Genomic DNA, 19,763 nt, shown 5'->3' on the forward strand with positions numbered 1-19,763 from the left:
ATAAGAGTCTCAGACTTGCTCTGCTATCTTTTGCACACAGAGAGTTATACAATTCTACTTAATATATATATAATTCATATATATATGTGTTCTATCTCAACTCCTTCATTGTAACTTCTGCCATCTCATTCTGGACAGAGTCCTCTGTATTATCTGTGATTTTTCCAGTATCAAAAGATCAGGAATGGCACCAACTTGATAAAAGTTAAAGAAGACACCTATTATAAGTAATACTACTACTGACCTAAGATAATTTATTATTGTTAAATATATATACTCTTTTTAAGGAAACAGAAATATGTAGTATTTTTTTTTAGTAAAATTATGTCAGATCACTAACATCTTAGTCCTAACACCTTACTTAATCCTTTCCAGTCTGTTGCTTATTCTTATCCCACTCAGAAAACAATGCATATATTATAACTCATGTCTCAAATTCACTTGCTGACAAAAAGATTTACTGAGTACTTATTTGGTGCTGTCACTGAGATATAAATATTAAGAGCCCCATAATAAGATGAGTTAATGCCAGGCACTGTCCTAAGCACCATCCAAGAGGTCAGTACTCTTATCTAGCCTCCTTTTACAGATAAAGTTACTAAGGAAGTTAAATAACCCTCCTAAGCAGTTAGTATGGAATCCATGCTCTTAATCACTCTGTTATACTGATTATCACAACATTGAAAAGCCCATAGTCTTTTTTTGACATAAAAGTTATTTTGACAAAATTAGAGAGAAAACCTCCTTGTTCCACTGTAATGTTTTCTTCACCACTTTAAAAGTTACAGGACTCAGGGCTAGCCCCGTGGCTTAGTGGTTAAGTGCACGTGCTCCACTACTGGCGGCCTGGGTTCGGATCCCAGGCGTGCATCGAAGCACCGCTTCTCCGGCCATGCTGAGGCCACATCCCACATACAGCAGCTAGAAGGATGTACAATTATGACATACAACTATCCGCTTGGGCTGTGGGGGAAAAAAAATGAGGAGGATTGGCAATAGATGTTAGCTCAGAGCTGGTCAGAGCCCCTCTTCAGCAAAAAGAGGAGGATTAGCATGGATGTTAGCTCAGGGCTGATCTTCCTCACATACACAAAAAAAAGTTAAAGGACTCAACATTGCTGGATTTTGCCATTTCATACTTGGTAAGTTATGTGGTCTTAATGAAGAGTTTATCACTTAGTAATTAATGGGAAAGTAGTGAGGACTCGACCACATATTTGGCATTTGTGGCTGTCATTCTGAACATAAATAAAAGGAAAGTTACGTTGGCTTAAAGAAAATAAACTTAACGCACGCTGAAATCTTTTTATCCTTACGGTTGGGCTATGGTTGAGTCTTTGCTATTTTACAATTGGAGTGACTGTCTAAGAAGAGAGCTTTTCATTTTTCTCTGAATATAATGCATTTTTCTCATTAATTATCTCCCACACAGGGATGCAATTAATACATATCAGAGCCTGAAAAAAGAACTCACAGAAGGGAAATTACACTCCTGACTTTTTTATTTCTTAAAGAATAAATTAAAAGGCTAAAAGTTATAAACAAGCTGCAGTATGTCAAACTGACACAGTAGCTTGGAAATGCAGATAAGATTTCACCCCTGGATCGTGAAACAATATTTGGTGTGACAAAGGAGTTGTCAGAACTGTTTACAAGTTTCTAGGTCAACATTAACATTCAAGTTCAGAGTGATGACAATGTTCCGTGGGTGCAGGCAAGGCTCTTCATGATGTGACTAAAATGACAGACATGTGAAAGGTATTGTTTTATTTTACAACTACTTCAGAAAACCTTCAAGTGACTGATATCATCACCCTCATGTCACAGAGGAGGCAACTATGTCTCAGGGGTTTAAGTGAATGTCTCAGGGTCACATGAATGAGAAGTGACAGAGCAGCGACTTACACTCAGATCCTCTCTCTCCAGAGTTAGTGTCCTTAACCACTAGGCAACACTGCCTCTCAAATACTTATGAAGGTACCCAGATTTGAAGGTAATTAGAAACGTTCAGTACCAAATATTGAGATACAATTCTCTACGGGTGTCTTGCATCTCTGCACGTCTTGTAAGCTGAAACATTGACTGCTTTGTTCTGGACTATCTTTTTAAGGATGTGGGTATAGTGCATAGCATTGCAACATAGAGATATGGTATCCCTATCGCATATGGTAATGGACAGGCATTCTTACAGTCTATTAAAAATATTAGGATTTCCTGAGAGTAGGGTTCCACTCCTTTAACCAAAGCAGTGTGTTTGCAGGTGTCATCTGACGGTCTTAGCATTGTCTCATAAGAATTGGCCTCTGGAAACCAGCTTAAGAAAATGCTGATACTCTGACTACTGATATTTCTCAATGAGTAATAAAGTCCTTTGTTTCTGAAAACAAAACAAAAATTTCTCTAAGTTGGAAGTGGATCTACGTTCTGTAGTGCCTATAGTTTATTACTATTTGAGGGGGCCCACTTGAAGGAAAATAATATAAAATAACATATACAAAATTAAGTTCAGGGCTGTGGAAGGGTGCTGGTGAGTGAGGGGCCCTGTAATGGAAGTTCTATTCATGGTAAATCTACCTTTGTCCGAATTATATTTTTGGAAGTCATAATTTTTCAATTTGACAAATGGCTCTAAATGACTTTTCATTCCCCAAGCACCAAGTCTATACGTGGCATAGTGCTTCATTTTAGAAAACAGCTCTTAATTTCTGTTTTGTAGGCAAAATAAAAATCTAGAATATCTTTCCCATGCTATAATCTTTTCAACACTCTGGTGTCTTGCTTTGATTTATGGAAAGTCTAGGGAGTATTTTGTTTTTTTCATCTACTGACTCTATAAAGTAAATATGACCAAACTAAGGTCATAAATTAAACTGATTTCTAAAAGCTGCCCTGGTTCAACTCCACCATAGTTGAGTCCAAACTCCTGAAAAAACTGAATTCATGGAAACTGTACCATGAATGTTCATATAGTTTCAACTTGGGTATGTGGCAGCTCTATAATGCGTGCAATAAGAGAAAAAACATGTTTTGCATGACACACTGAAAGTAGCAAATTATCTTTTGCATATAACACTGAAGAGGAAGAAATAGCTCATTTTTGCTGTGTAAAATCATGTCCTCTTATCACAGTAAAAGCTTAAAATCATTAACACCATTAACAAGTCTTATTTATGTATTGCTCAAAGGTAACAATTATAGGTTAAACATTATAAAATATTTACTTGAACTCATAAAATATAGAACACAATAAACAATTAAGGAAATGAACATAGTTCACTTACTTTTGAAATATTACTTGATCGACTTGCAGATCGTCCTGGGGATTTGTCATTCTGAAAAATAAAATTAGAGACATTGATTAAAAATATAGCAATAGTCGGGGCCGGCCCGGTGGCGCAAGCGGTTAAGTGCGCGCTCTCCGCTGCGGCGGCCCGGGGTTCGCTGGTTCGGATCCCGGGCGCGCACCGACGCACTGCTTGGTAAGCCATGCTGTGGCGGCGTCCCATATAAAGTGGAGGAAGATGGGCACAGATGTTAGCCCAGGGCCGTCTTCCTCAGCAAAAAAAAAAAGAGGAGAATTGGCGGATGTTAGCTCAGGGCTGATCTCCTCACAAAAAAAAAAAAAAAAAAAAAAAAAAAAAAAAAAAAAATATAGCAATAGTCTTTACTGCTGAGAAAAGAAAGCATAGCACAGGCCAATGTGTCAAGGTGCTTTATAGTATTGTTCTGACTGACAGACATACAAATTGCTTACACTGGATGGCTTTCTCTTACCAAATTTTATATGTCAGCATCCTTTTGACAATGTCTCAATTAATATCAGGGTATATATTAGTCTAGGAGTATTTATTTCCAGGAAATGGTTATTTCTCTAGAAAAACGTATGCAGTTCCTTTGAAATAAAATTAGAAATGGAAATATAGCCAGCCCATTATTTCCCCTTTTGCTTTTGCTGCGAGGAAATTCTGAGTAAATTCGGGTTCTCAGTCTCAGTAAATATTGCATACCAGGTACATGGTACATACATCTAACTCATGTTCTTCTAAACTGCGTTTTATTGGTCTTCTCTGTTATTTTACTTTTAAAGTTTAAAAATCTAAAACAGTTAATTGTTTAAATTAAAAATATTTTAAAAATTATTTTAAAATTTAAAACTTAAAAATGAGTTTTCAAAAATTATACACACAGTCCTTGCATCTTAAAGAATTTCCAATTTAGTAGAAAAGAAGCATGAACAAAAGCTTTTGAATAGATGCTTTTAAAAAAAAGTCTACAATTTTCACGTAGAAAGGGACGTTACAGAGTGCCGTCCCCTCATTCAAAGCCCAGAGGTCTTCTGTTCCCAGCAACCAGAGCGCTTGTGCCCAGGCCAGGGTGAGGTCGAGGCCTGCTGTCTAGTCTAGTCTGGTCGCTCTTTCCACTCTGCCAATTATCTGCTGGTGGCTAATTGACCGACAAATCAGAACATATAGGTATTATGCATTTTATATGTACCAAGAGATCGCAGTACATCTTTTCTTCTGTAGAGAAAATGTTGGAAGAACCTGTTCTGGAGACCAAAAGTTTGTGAAGGATCTGGATTAACGTTGCCACTGAAATACTTGAGGACTCTTTCTTCTCAAATTTTCTGAGCATCTGGACCCAGCTCCAGAGTGGACCTGAGTAGACAACTATAGCGAGTTTTGACAGAGGTCATTTTTGAGACTCGCAGGTTGTTATAACAACCTGCGAGTCTGAAATTGCCCCACGATGACTGCTAGAGACAGTTTCAGAAACATAGTGATGACAGGATATGACAAATGTGTTATTGTGAAGAAACACTAGCTGCATTCACTGCAAACTGTCACTGTGTCATGCACAGGCTTGCAGAATTCCAGCCGAACAGTACTTTTTCCTTTACATGCCACATCCATCTCATACAATCCCTGATGTCACCGTGGAGCATGTTATTACAAACCGAGATGAGTCACGACAATACGATTAGTTACACCTCATAACGGCCCCATGATCCCTCTGGAGATTAATGTATATGCTACCCACAAACATTTTTCCTTGGTTAGCTTTCTCTGGTGATGGAGAGAGGTACTTTTCTACTGACATCTCAACTCTTCTTCTAGAGACTAGAAAACAAACCAATCCATCTTTTCTTCTCAGTGAAGATTTTTGACACACTATTGCATAGAACAGAAGTAAATAAGCCACATAACGTAATAGGATTTGGGGGGAGTTTTGCTGTAGCGGTTGTTTTGTTATGTTTTCTCTATTAACATGGTATTTGAGAACATGATTAAGGAGCTAGAATTGAAAAGTCTTTCAGCAAGAACCAAGAAGTACTATTTAATTTGCCATTTAATTTGGCACCAGATTACTTAATTTTTCAAACCAAATAGGACTTTGTGGTGTTTTCAGATAAAAACAAGGAGGGTCAGGTTCCCTCCGCAATTGTGAAGGAATTCAGCGTAGATTACAGTAGGCGGAAAACTCCCATTCTCTTCACCAGCATCTCCACTCTAATGGGGAGGAAGCATTTGCTTGATTATTCAGTACTTCAAGAGATCTTTTAACTTGAAATCCCTTGCTTCTATTTTCTCCTAATACAAGGTGAGGCATTGAAAAAATAAACAAGCTAAGGCAAAGGTTAAATTTTTTGCCATGGCTAAGTCCTCTATTGTTTCTGTTCCAGTTACCCTATGGGAACAGAGTGGGGCACACTATTGTTGTGCTGGCAGTGGTGTAGAGTGAGAGACTGACTTGCAGTTGGACCTGTGGGAGTGTGCTAGTTCTAGGGGGAGTATATTGTTTGAGATTCCAGAACTTCAATTTCTTCACTGTAAAATGGAGATAATATCTTAGGGATTGTTGTAAGGACCAAATGAATTATAAATGAAAACATTTTATAGACTGCAGGTTATAATATTTCCATTATTATTCACAGATAGAGGAAACACCCAAGGAGCTCACTCAAAAATCATGATGATCATCATAGGTTACTAGAGTCATAATTTTAACATAAACATCTTAGTTTCTCTGCCCTGCAATGCTGTCTCTGTTGTTGATTCGATTCCGGCACGTAAAATTTAAGAATGAAAAATCAAATTTTTCTCTACCTACGAGGATTAAGGCAGTTTGGTCTGCCTTGCTTTTGAAGCAAAGCACCAGAACACTTTCTCTCTTGGAAAATTTCCAAAGCAATCTGACCAATTTGCTACTAATTAATTGGGTGGCTTCTCCCATTACTATTGCAATGACATATTCTTCATTGTAGATTAGTCAAATACAGTTGTCATACCTCATTATGATCAGTTTAAATTCTTTACTTTAGATTAAATAGAAGCTGTCTTAGAATCTAACATAACTTACTGGTACCCAAATTATAGTGACCTTGTAGGTTACTAAAAGTTGGAACCAACAAAAGTTCCAGACAAGTCTCCATGAAAAGTATGAGATCATCAAGCAGTAATCTTAGCTATTTTAGCAAATCCATCTTAACAGATCATTCACAGAATGCAGAGGAAGAGACTTCTAGTTTCATACGTGCTTTTTAATACTTTCAAGAAGCTTCTAATTTTTGGCTTGATATGAATGTATCTGATATTGGTAGTTTTATTTTGTGATTATTATTAATATAATTAATAATTGTTTTTCAAATTTGATCTTACTTAACATGGTTGGATTTTTATTACTAGTAAGAAAAAATAATTACCAAATGAGAAAATCATTATTAAATTGTTTTAACGTACTTTTAATGTTATAATCTAAGAAAAGTGACATAGCCCTTTTAAAAGGGAATGGTCTTTGTTAAAGAATGCACAATATGGCTGGACATGTATGTACCTACAAATGAATACTCTGTATATTATACCATTGACCAGAAGAGGGCAGTAAGGAAGCTTGAAGGAGGTTTTCTTATGTAAACTGAAGGAAAAAACTATTCCTGAGTGAAGAAACCAGAATAAGACAATCTCACACAGACCACTGATAATGATGCTATTCTGTAGTGTTTTTCCTTTGTTGCCGCTGCCCCCTACATCTCCCCAGGCTAAAAGTCAAGAGTATTTGAAAGGAGAAAAAAAAAATAAAGTAATTTTAAGGGTCATCTGAAGAATTCTAAGTAGACAATGGAACCATTTTTCTAGCTTAATTAAAGCTTGGAATAGAAGAAAAGTCTTTGAAAGTAACATGGCTTGGGCCAGCCCCGTGGCTTAGCGGTTAAGTGCGCGCGCTCCGCTACTGGTGGCCCGGGTTCAGATCCCAGGCGCGCACCGGGCGCGCACCGACGCACCGCTTCTCTGGCCATACTGAGGCCACGTCCCACATACAGCAACTAGAAGGATGTGCAGCTAAGACATACAACTATCTACTGGGGCTTTGGGGGAAAAATAAATAAATAAAATTTAAAAAAAAAAGTAATGTGGCTCATAAACAGAAAATAAATAAGGACATAGAGAAATTGAATAATGCAATACAAACTTGATTAATAGATATATAAAAAATTCTCAGGTTCTTTAAATGAAAAATACCCTTTTATTTATTTTTAACAATTTTTTTTTTTTTTTGCTGGGGAAGATTTGCCCTGAGCTAACGTCTGTGCCAATCTTCCTCTATTTTGAATGTGGGTCACCATTACAGCATGGCCTCCGACGACTGGTATAAGTCCACGCACGGGAACCGAACCAGGACCACGGAAGTGGAGCGCACTAAACTCAACCACTAGGAGACCGGGCCAGCTCCCCAAAAAATATCCTTTTAAATGTCTATAAAACATTTAAAATTTATTTGGTCTCAAATAATACCTTAACAAAAATCTTCAAGTAGAGATTTTACAGGGCACTTCTTTTGATATTGAGCCAATAAAATTAGAAATAAAAATTTGAAATGTGACTAATAAATCTTAATCACCTGAAAATTAATTAACACAATTTTAGATAATGCTTGGTCCAAGGAAATAAAAACTTTCTGGAAAATTATAATCAGAAACTCTAGAAAATATCATACTAAGACCTAGAGAACACAGCAAAAGCCATATCCAGATAAAAATTTATAACTGTAAATGCCTTCATTATTAAAGAACACAGTAAGAAAACAAAATAAAAGAACGTAGTAAAAAGAAAATAATAAAATATAAAAGCTAACGCTCATTAAATGAATATAAATAAGAAGGATAAAGAAATGTTTTCCTATAGCAAGTCCTTGAAAATAATTACAAAATAGATGATTTTTCTGTAAGACATTATGGGAAAGAGACAGCAGGAATACATAAGAAATGAGATAGGATACACAACCAGAGACACGGAAAAGATTAGAAAAATTGTAAAAGAATGCTACATGTAATGCTATTGCAACAAATTTGAAAACCTAGAGGAAATGAATTATATTCTAACAAAGTAAAAGTTGCAAGAATTTTTTCAAGAGGAAAACTTAAATAGATAATTATCAAAGACGAGTTGGATAAGTAAATAAAAGTCTCTATGTCCTAAAAAGGATAAGGGCATAATGATTTCATAACTGGGATAGGATGGTGACTATCAGAGCAAGCCATATTAAAAATAGTAGAGCTGAATTCTCCTGAGTCCTTGAATGACCACATGGTGAAGGGCCCTCTGCCAACTTGAACATACACTCTAAACTGTCATGAAAGAGAAATAAACTTGTATTTCTTTGAGCCATTGCATTTTTTGGATGTATTTATTATAACAGTTTAGTCTCTCCTAATGGAAATACTGCAAAATCAATAGCTTTCTGTCTTCTACCAATAAATATCCAGAAATGTAATAATAAAAACAAAAACTATAAAACACTAAAGAATAAATTTAACAAGGAAATCTCATTAAAAATATAAAGTACACTGAGGAGTACAAATCATGATCTGAACAAATGAAAGCACCGTTCTTTGATGGGAAGATAATTTCACAAAATATAAATCTTCTTCAAATTGACATATAAATAGAATGTAGTTCCAATTGTTTCCAATAAGGTTTATTCTTGTCTTTTGAAGTAGAAAGGAGATAGATAAAACGATCTTAGAGAACATATATAGAAAAAGAAATGCCTAGAATAGCCAAAAATATAATGAGAAAAGGAGATCTCCTTATGCTAGGCATTACCCCTATTAAAAGTCACTGTGATTAAGTCAATATGGTATTGGCATAAGAATTAACTAAAAAGTCAGTGAAATCTAGAATAGAAAAATCCAGAAATAGATATAAGAATTTCACATATAACCAAACTGGTATTTCAAGTCAATATTAAAAGGATAGTTGATATAATAAATGCTTCTGGACAACTGGTTATCCATGTGAAAGAAAAAGTCAAACCCATATCCAGTGGCATATACAATCATAGACTCCAAAAGCAACAGAGTCTTAAATTTGAAACATAAAAAAAATCTTTGAAGTAAGCCTAAACTATACATTCAGTCTTGGGGTAGGGAAGATTTATATAACTAATACAGGAACCAGAAGCTGTAAGTCATATTTGATTATATTATGTCTGGAAAAAATACAAAAATACAAAAAATACAAAAATGAATAAACAATAAGTATAACACAGAAGACTGATAAAGTTCAATTTCTATAATATTCAAAGTGTTTTTTTCTATTCACGAAAAAGGCAACAGAAAGAAACCCAATGGAAAGAAAATTAAGCAAAAGATAGGAATAGAAATTCACAAAAAAAGGAACTACAGATTATTAATAAACATATGAAAAGATGCTTAAAATTACAATCAGGAAAATGCAAATTAAAGCAACAAGAAGACATTCCTTTATACCTGCCATGCTGGACAAATTGAAAAGAATGATACCCTCTGTTGTTGGTGGGGATAAGAGGAAAGAGTACTCAAAAATTGCTGGTGAAGTGTGAATTTTTGCATTATCATTTGGAAAAAAATCTAGCAACATCTGTTAAAATTAAAAACATCATTTTATGCAGTAATCTCACTCCTGGGAATCTATCGCAGAGAAATATATATAAAAGCACTGGTACATGAGGATTTGTGAATAAGGACATGTAAGACAGCTCCGTTCTTAATTGAAAAAAAAAATCTGAGCAATAAATATGTGCCAGTTGTCAAGTTAATGTCTCAAAGCTTTAAACCCACCCTGCTAAATTCTACTCCGGAGCTGGGACTCTGAAAACCACATTTCTGTTTTGTCACCTGGCTCCCTCTGAAGCTCTGCTAAGAGGGGGCCCCACAGGGAAAGTGGAAGGTGGGAGAAGGAACACAGGATTTGCTCCATCCTATTTGCTTCCTGTTGGTTTCTTATCTGCTTCTTGTGTGTGTGAGCATCATCCTAGAAATGCTTCTTCCCCCTGGTAGCTGCAGGTCCCTCCTATAGCAGCAGCTGAGTATAGTGTGCAGTTTTTCTAACACGCAGTTTTCAGAAACAGACTCATTGCACTTTTTAGACACCAACACCAGACAGCTGGCTCCCTCTTACAAAGTCTGAGTTTCAGTTCCATGGGGCCTTTCTTCTAAGCTTTTAATAATTCCATTTTCTTTCCTTTGTTCACCCAGACCTGCAATTCCAATTTGAAATATCTTGGTGTTCTTTTTGGGGGGGGATTTTCTGTTACCTAGGTAACGATCTTTTACAGCTGGGCAATAAATCTTTGCACCAAATTCTCTGTGTTAAAACAAAAAGTCTGGTTTCTCTCTCCTGAATAGACCCTGACTAATAGATTAAAAAACACCATTAATAGAGAAATGATTAAATAAGTTACAGTCGAAGCACACCTTGGAATATTATGTAATTGTGAAAAAGAATGAATTGGCTCTCTGCCATTTGACATAAAGGGATTCCTACAAGGTAAGACTGAGTGTGAAAAATAAAATGAGAAGCGGTATAAGGTGGTTATTTGTAAAACATATAAGGACAGAATCTCTATGAGTGTCTATGAGTGCACATATTTGTGTGTAGATATGCATTTGTATATGGCTGTATGAACATGGAAATAGTTATGGAAGGATAGGCATGAGTATGTTAACATGGTAAGGGGATGGTGGGAGGGCAGAGAGAGAGTCCAATGGAAGAAAAAAAAGAAGGAGAGAGGAGATGAGGAAAGAAAAAGATCTTAAAAAGCAAAAGAGCATGCTGAATACCTATTTAGGTAAAATTATATATGAATGTGATGTGCATACAGAAATTATAATACAAATACAAAGTTATATCTTTATCTATTGGCAAGTGGTAATATCCATGATATATTACTTAAGTAAAAAGGAGAGTTAAAGAACAATGTGTAGAGGGTGAAGGAAGTAAATTATATTAAAAATTTAAAAGTTAATACCTTAGAGACAGGCACCTCCACACCCTAAGGATTCCTGGTATAAGGGGGAACGTTTATTGATCCTGACTGACTCTATTCATAGAAGACTCGCCCTAAACTGTTCGGGGAAAATTGAGAACAAGAGAGTGCTCCAGAGGGATAAGTTTGGGAGGGTCGGGGTGGAGGGGGTCCAGATGGGGACGCGTGTGTGTAACCTGATAATTGCTTCGCGCCATAGCAATTCGCGCCATAAAATGTAACTGTTTAAATGTTTTAAATTAGCCAATCATGTAAGACCGCGCCAACCTTTTCCCTCTTTATGCTTCCGAATCCTATAAAAGAGCTTGCCCCTTAAGGTTCGGGGTCGACCCCTCTGTCTCCTGCGAGAGATACGTGTCGACCCGGAGCTCCGCTTAATAAAACCTCGTGCATTTGCATCAAGCTCGGTCTCCTGTGTCTGTGGGTCCGCGCCTTCCCGAGACTGGAGTTGGATTTCCTTTTTGGAATCCTACAAGGGTAATCTCATTTCTTTAAAAACAAGTATCCAGGGTCCGGCCCAGTGGCGTAGCAGTTAAGTGCGCACGCTCCGCTGCTGGTGGCCCGGGTTCGGATCCTGGGCACGCACCTATGCACTGCTTGTCAGGCCATGCTGTGGCGGCGTCCCACATAAAGTAGAGGAAGATGGGCACAGATGTTAGCCCAAGGCCAGTCTTCCTCAGCAAAAAGAGGAGGATTGGCATGGATCTTAGCTCAGGGCTTATCTTCCTCAAAAAAAAAAAACAAGTATCCAGAGGCTCTAGATATGTTTGTGTATTTACATATATATTTTTGAGAAAAATATGCTCATCCAGTATCGGCTATTGACACACCAATCTATTCACAATGGTTACCTCAGTCTCTCAGCATGGGGAGACTGAAGACAGGTGAGCAGACAGGCCCGTGGGGATATTCTAGCTTTTTCTTTAAACATCTTTGTGTGGTATAGTTTCACTTGTTTTTCGGAGTCTTTTTGGTAAAATATCAAATTATGAAAATTAAAGAAACAAAAATGGCAAAGGTAGTCTTCCTCATCAAATATTATATATCATAAAGGAGTGTATGTGTGATCAAAAAGAGCTTCAAGAAGCATTTGATGTTTATATTCCCCAAGACAGTACAGTAACTGGAACATGAAGGCACCAAATTAATTATTGAGTCAAGTAGGATTGGTGGAAAAAATCACAGGATTTGTGGTAACAACATATGGATTAGAATTGTAGCTTTATGACTAACCATGTGACCATAAGAAAATCATCTACCTTCATTGGCCCTGGCTTGTTCAATTTGCAAAATGAGCATAAGGACACGTGAATGATTACCTTACACAATAGCGGTAGAAGGAAATATGATAAACTTCGAAAATGTATATTCCAAATTGTAAAGCACTGTATAAACATACACCAGGAGTATTAGGATTAGTAAGCTTGGATTTTGTAGAGTTAAAGAAAGATTAGTGAAAAGGATACTTACTTGTAAGCAGTCACATTTATTATTAAATTTTGCATTAAATAGAATTTTCTGAAAAGACTTAATTTTCTTACTAACAAACATATCATTCCCAAATACCAAATTTAATGAAACAACTTGCTAATCTTGCTAATTATGATAATGAATAAAAGCTTTATTTGTATTCAGACAGCCCAAACAATTGTAACGGCTAGGAAATAAAGAATATAAAAAGCATGTGATGGAAATCTCCCCTCCATCCCTAAAAAATTCGTGCAAAAACATGCCCTTCATGTACACACTTCTAAAAGAAATACTGTCTGCTGCCGAATGGCATGTCATTCTCAACAAGTTAGTAATTGCAATTCTCAGCATGAAAACACAAGGAAATATATATATTTTTAAAAATCTACACTCCAGTACTGAAAATGTTTCAAACTGAGTCTTATTTGGATGGAAAGAAAAAGAATAAAGTAAAGTGATCATAAGCTAAACTGCCAGAGCACCAGGGAAAAGATTCTGTGTTTAATTCACCCATCTTTACAGTTATGAAAAGACAGAAAATAAGGAGCAGTGAATGGCGGCTAAAATGCAGAAGGTGATGATTTCAGTTCAGTGGCTTGGGTGAAAAGGTGATTACTGCCATGTGTTTTTTTTTTTTTTTTTTTACAGTATATACAGTCAGGTCAGTATAAGCTTTTACTGTACAACAGTTAAACCCTTTTAAGAGCGAAATATAAGCAGCTTTATCTGCTCCCACAATTCCCATAGTCTATGACTATGTTCACATTAAAAACAAGCTCACTGCACCTTGAATATCCTAAAAATAGAGACGTAATTTACAAAACTTCTTGTATCTTTTATTGATCCATGTATAAAATTCCTTTTGGTCATATACTTTCTCTCACAATAACCTTTTTACTTAATATTGCCGAAAGGAAAATCTACTATCAGTTTCCTTCAAAAAATTTTTTTTGCAAAAAACAAAACATAAAGACTCATTTCTTATTAATTGATGGTTTTTTCTATAAATGCTTAACATTTCACTGATTTTTAGGCTTTTTTTTTTCTGTCTTGGAATCTCAGAGATTCAGTAATAATTAAAGACACCATATGTCTATTTGAGTTCCAAATGATATATTCACAGGTGTGCTAGACATCCTCCATTCGTCCCTTCAGACCCATGTCCCACTCTTCTCCACACTGCTCTGTGCCCAGGAGGCACACCTGGGTGGATCTCATCACAGGCTCCTTTGCTCTCGGACTACCAATTTCATTCCACCAATGCAGAGCCCCAGTAGGAGATTATGGGAATGGAGGATAATGACATCAGAGTAATTCTCCCCTCCCTGAGACATCACCGGAGGCTGGCTGTGTCCCTCAACTGAGGTTTCAGCATTTGTCAGGTAGCACTCTCCACAAAGCCCTCTCTATCTCTGGGCTCTGGAGGATGATGCTTCTCCTTGCCTTTTCAAGCCTGTGGGTGGTAGCCATCCTCTGCTGTTTCTAGCCAGGGGGGACTGAACTATCCCTTGTATTTTCTATATACTCTGCTCACTCCTGTTGTAAATAGACTATTAATTCTCCCCAAATTATCCAATTTGGAAGTGCCATCTGTTTCTTTCTAGACCTTCATGGATAAAAGTCATCTTTAGTATCCTTTGTATAGCCTTACTATTATTAATTTCTGCTATTTTTATCAAATTAAGACCTTAGAAGGTTACTCTGGAGGTCTAGCCAATTTTATCAACCACAGTCTGCAGCTACTAGAAAATCTATCAAGTAGATTTCAAACCACTTTTTGTATAAGAGTTATATTGTTTTCTTCTACGGGTTTAATTTAAGCTTGGAGACATGTTTATAAGACAGTCCACACATTAGATACCAACCATTAAAAACGTGCTGCATGGTGGGATGTTTTCATTAGCATTTTTCATCTTCCATTTTACTAAACGTATTTTAATGACCATATATTTTTAAAGATATTGTCAGGAAAATTCAGGCTAGATTTTTAAATAATTCTGGAAAAGGATTAAAAAATTCTAAAACCTTTATGGTGCGCACATGTGTGCATGGCTTTGGTATGAGAAAATAGAAAGTTGTGTTTCTGTTAGAAACGAGACAATATATCACTTATCTGAAAGTATAAAATTTAAAAATCTTATACATTTTGCAACCCAAACAAACGTATGTTTAGGCAAATTTATGATCCATGCAAAGGTTGGTGATACGTCCTTCTGTACTTCTGGATCAGTTTCTGTTATATGTGATGTAGCTACTTCAAGCCTTTGTTCCCTTCTTGTGCCTGACTTCTCCTTTTCTTGCCCCCACTCCATTAGTCAACTCTTCCTCCCTCCTTCCTTCTGTCAGTAATATATAAAGAAATTCGAGGAAATTTTATCCTTGGGTATGTAAATTCAGGTTCTGTAAAATAGCTGAGGACACATGAGATTTTCCTAGCTGAACAAACAGCCACAGTGACCTGGATCAGAAAGAACACAGTCCCAGGAAAGTTGATATGGCCCGTTTCAGGCCTTTCCCTCAGTGTCATTTATTTATGGTACATTTTTGACAATCTCTCATTATATGATAATATTGGTCCACCAGGGAGTCTGGAGTTACAAATCTTAAGGCAACATTTCCTGGAGCTCTTTTAGGAAGACAGCCTAAAAGTCAATCCTAGTTTGCATGAATGAAAATCTCATGCATGCATGAAAAAAGATCACAGCCAGATTGTTTCTAAATTATTATAGCATCTTCAACATATCTTTTCTCTCTTTATCTTTCTCTATCTTTCTCCATTGCTACAGAGTAATTTCTTCTTAAGCTATTTTAAAAAACAAAAAAATTTGGGGCCAGCCCCGTGGCATATAGGTTAAGTGCGCGCGCTCCGCTGCTGGCGGCCCGGGTTTGGATCCCAGGCGCGCACCAATGCACTGCTTGTCAGGCCACGCTATAGCGGTGTCCCATATAAAGTGGAGGAAGATGGGCACAGATGTTAGCTCAGAGCCGGTCTTCCTCAGCAAAAAGAGGAGGATTGGCATGGATGTTAGCTCAGGGCTGATCTTCCCCACAAAAACAAAAAAAAAATGAACTTACACTTTAGACAAGCATTTCTGGATTCTAGCCCATTATTACTAAATTATTAGACAAATGATAGAGGATAGGAAAAATAAGTGACCTCACAAGAGTTGGTAGCAAAATAAAATTTAATTTTTCCACATATGCAGCGTCTTGGATCCAGGAAGAAATGATTAGGAATGGCATTCGAGAGTTATTATTTAATACAGTATTATAACTAATAAACAGTAAATTTGCCAGAATGTTTGGACACAAATTACAACTACACCACTTATGGCATGACCTTGGGCAAGTTACTTATCCACTTGCAACTTCTGTTGATGCATCTGTAGAATGCTGATAATAACACAGTCCTCTTAAGGTTGTTGGGAGAATTAAATTAGAAAGTGGAGATAAAGGCTAAACAAATGGTAACATAATTAATCTTTTATTTTATGTAAACTTTAAATTTTATTTATATACAGCCTGTATTTTATTACTACTTAGAGGCGTAATCTGTTAGAAATAGAAGTTCTCAATCTATTTCTTGAAAATGTGGAAAAATTAGTTTCAGAAATATGTTACAAAGCATTTCTTCATAAAAATGAAACTACCCCTTCAATTCTTACCTATGTTATTCTTTCACTGGGTTTTTAATGGTTAGAAATATTAGAGGTACCGAACTGAGCAGGATTTCTGGCACATGTTTCAATAAAGAGTGATAGACATGGCTTGAAAATAAAAGGTTTTAGCTACTCAACTTCCATAAACTCCTTGATTCTCCACCACACACATAGAAGCCATTCCAAATAAACATACAATGTAAGTAAAAATTTGCTTGCTATGCAAACAACTTTTATAGAGATCCTCTACCCCCAGTTCTAACTATGTTACTGTCCTCAAATTTTTTTACATAACTATTCTAGAGACTCGTACATAAACAGCAATTATTAATGATATTGATTTGGGGGTAAGCTTATATATATTATTCTACTACCATTACTTGATAAAGTGTTTCTCAAGCTAAGGGACTATATTTCAATCACATTTTAATTCTCTTTAAATCCAATCTAACATCTGGTTGGAACATCAGAGATGTTTAATAAATAGAACCATTAACAACTGACTATGTTTGCTTCAGAGAGATATTAGCATAGATATTCTTGATAATAATAGCTAAGGAGGATATGATGGTAATTTATATGACATTTCATTTGTGAATAATAAAATACGCCTTTATCTTTTATGCATTTATAAAATTAAAATCTATGCCTTTTTTTAAAACGTGGCTAAATTATAAACTCACAAACACAAAGCAATGTTGGATTGATTTTGGTCATAGTATATTATATTTTGGATTGTATTTACACTATTACCAACTCCTCCATGTGTGAATTTGTGAGTGTTTGGTAGCAGTCCGGATTTGTCAGAAGCAATCATACTTTGACTTAAGATGATGAATCAAAATTTTAAAAGAAGTAGAAAGAGCAGTGGCCTGAGCCCCACTAAAAGCGCTACCCAGAATTCTAGTATTATAAGTTATATGGCATCTACTTGAGCTGACTCTCCTCCAACAAAGGTATTAGCTTTTAAATATTTGAACTTCTTTAGGTTTATAAAGTGTTTACATGATTTCAACCACCCAGATGGGAAAATTTGAAGGGGCTAACCTTTAATGTCAGTGGAAATCACTGAGATCCAAGACATGCACACATGTGCCCAAAAGGAATACGAAGTAATGACTATTTATTAAAGACATTTGAATTTCTCATAATAGAAATAATCTCTAGAGATAAAATATAATAAAATAAGGGCTGGCATATCTGCTGAAAATTCTCTACTTCAATATCAGAAGTTCAAAGGCTTTAAGACCTTTGACTACAAGCAGATTCAAAAAAGTTAATGAATTTTCAACCACACTCTATGGGATGAATAAAAATCAACACTACCTAGATCTCCACTTATAATAAGATAGTCCAGGGAACAATTTAGTCTCTAAAATTTTTGACAAACATAAAAAATGTAAAGTACAGAAATTTGATCAAGAATATAAGAAGATAGATATAAATATAGGCTGTCTTCAAAATGTTAGTAAATTATTATTTATCACCAGGAAGATTCATGTGCTTATGTAACTGGATTTCTGAAAGTCTTTATGGAAGAACAAAATTGAACTTTTATAATGGCTCTTTATTTGGTGGCAGGTTCTGGGAGGCCCATCATATCTGGTAAATGTGATTCAATTTACGTAAAATAAAAAATAAGCATCCAATAGATAGAATTATTTGACTTTAGTACTAAATCTTTTAATTTGTTTCAGAGTACAAGACGCACAATTTTATAAATGTTTATTTGTACAGCGTAACTTGCAAACTACCTTTATAGTAATAGGTAGGAGTCATTTCATAGCCTTCCAGATGATAATATTGATTGTTCTAAGATGTTGATGCGAGACAGAATTAAGTTAAAGTCAACTTAAAATCAGACAACCTGAAAAACCATACTAATCCATTATTTCTAATAAATGCAAGCAGAAGCTTAACTTATAAACATGTATGTAGAATTTACCATCTTAAAGGATTATTAATATGCTCCCTTTGCATACAAAGTCCAAAGTCCAATAAAAATGGAAATGCTGTTCCATTTGTTTTTGCAGTGGTGTTAACTAGCTTGTTCTAGGGCAGCTCCATGCCCAAGACTGGTGGGAATATCACCTGTGGGCAGCTGGCAGGGTTGGAGTACAGCGACATGCAGAAGAGCATCACTTAAAAATCAAAAAGTACACAGAACTGCCAAAGTTTGAGTTGGTTGCTAAGCAGCAACTTTAGGTCCAGAAATTATTACAAATCTAGAAAGATTTTATCCATTGTTATTCAAATGGGAAAATTAGCAAATCTTTTCATAGAAGTTAATGGTTACATAAGAATAAATGTTTTAAGTTAATAAGATAAACTAATTTATAATGTCTCTAGAAAAATTTAACGTTCTGAATGATATAACGTTATAGTTATTGCTGTATTTATTTTGGTGAGGAGTTTATATTTCAAGTATTAAAAAAATGAGTGATACAGGGCCGGCCTCATGGCCTAGTGGTTAAATTTAGTGTGCTCCACTTTGGTGGCCTGGGTTCAGTTCCCAAGTGCAGACCTACACCACACATCAGTGGCCATGCTACGGCAGCGACCCACATCCAAAAAAAAGAAAAAAATAGAGGAAGATTGGCACAAGTGTTAGCTCAGGGTGAATCTTCAACAGCAAAAAAAAAAAAAGTAATAAAAATAGTGACACAAAAGAAAAAAAGAAAGTATGGCAAGAGAAAATAAACAATGAGGATTTAAGTGATAATTCATTTTTCCATTCAATAAGTGCTTTAGAAAATTAATTTAAAAATAAATCCTCTGGGGCCAGCGTGGTGGCATAGTGGTTAAGTTCGTGCACTCCTCTTTGGCAGCCTGGGGTTCATAGGTTCGGATCCTGGGCATGGACCTATGTACCACTCATCAAGCCATGCTGTGGCAGAGTCTCATATACAAAATAGAGAAAGATGGGCATAGCTGTTAGCTCAGGGCTAATCTTCCTCAGCAAAAAGGGGAAGATTGGCACCAGATGTTTGCTCAGGGCCAATCTTCCTCATCAAAAAAAAATAATAATAATAATAAAATAAAAGAAATCCTCTAACTTTTCATAGTCTGTGGTTGTGAAGAAGTATAGAATAGCATGTATAGGCACAGAATTCAAGTCAGCAATTCCAAAGCTCCAGTCCTGGCTCTACCATTTGTTGATTAGCTGTTCAATCTTGGGAAACTTAGCCTCTCTATGCTTGTTTCTGCAATTTTAAAAGGTAATAATAATAGTACTTGTCATTAAGTACATATTTTAAAAATTAAATGAGATACTTTATGTAAAAATTTTAGCCTCTATCCAGTTAATATTTGTTTTTCATTTTTGTT

General features: G+C 35.8%; 1 protein-coding gene across 3 annotated transcripts in view; it reads right to left on the reverse strand.

Annotated features, from left to right (window-relative positions):
* Positions 1-19,763, reverse strand: part of MARCHF1 (membrane associated ring-CH-type finger 1) — a 433,802-nt gene that overhangs the window by 151,088 nt on the left and 262,951 nt on the right. For all 3 annotated transcript variants that reach the window (XM_058550299.1, XM_058550300.1, XM_058550298.1), the window contains one exon: positions 3,282-3,332. In XM_058550299.1, the coding sequence (XP_058406282.1) occupies positions 3,282-3,332 (51 nt within the window). The remainder of the gene's footprint in view (positions 1-3,281; positions 3,333-19,763) is intronic.

This window comes from Diceros bicornis, chromosome 11 (assembly GCF_020826845.1).
Source record: "Diceros bicornis minor isolate mBicDic1 chromosome 11, mDicBic1.mat.cur, whole genome shotgun sequence".
Lineage (NCBI taxonomy): Eukaryota > Metazoa > Chordata > Mammalia > Perissodactyla > Rhinocerotidae > Diceros > Diceros bicornis.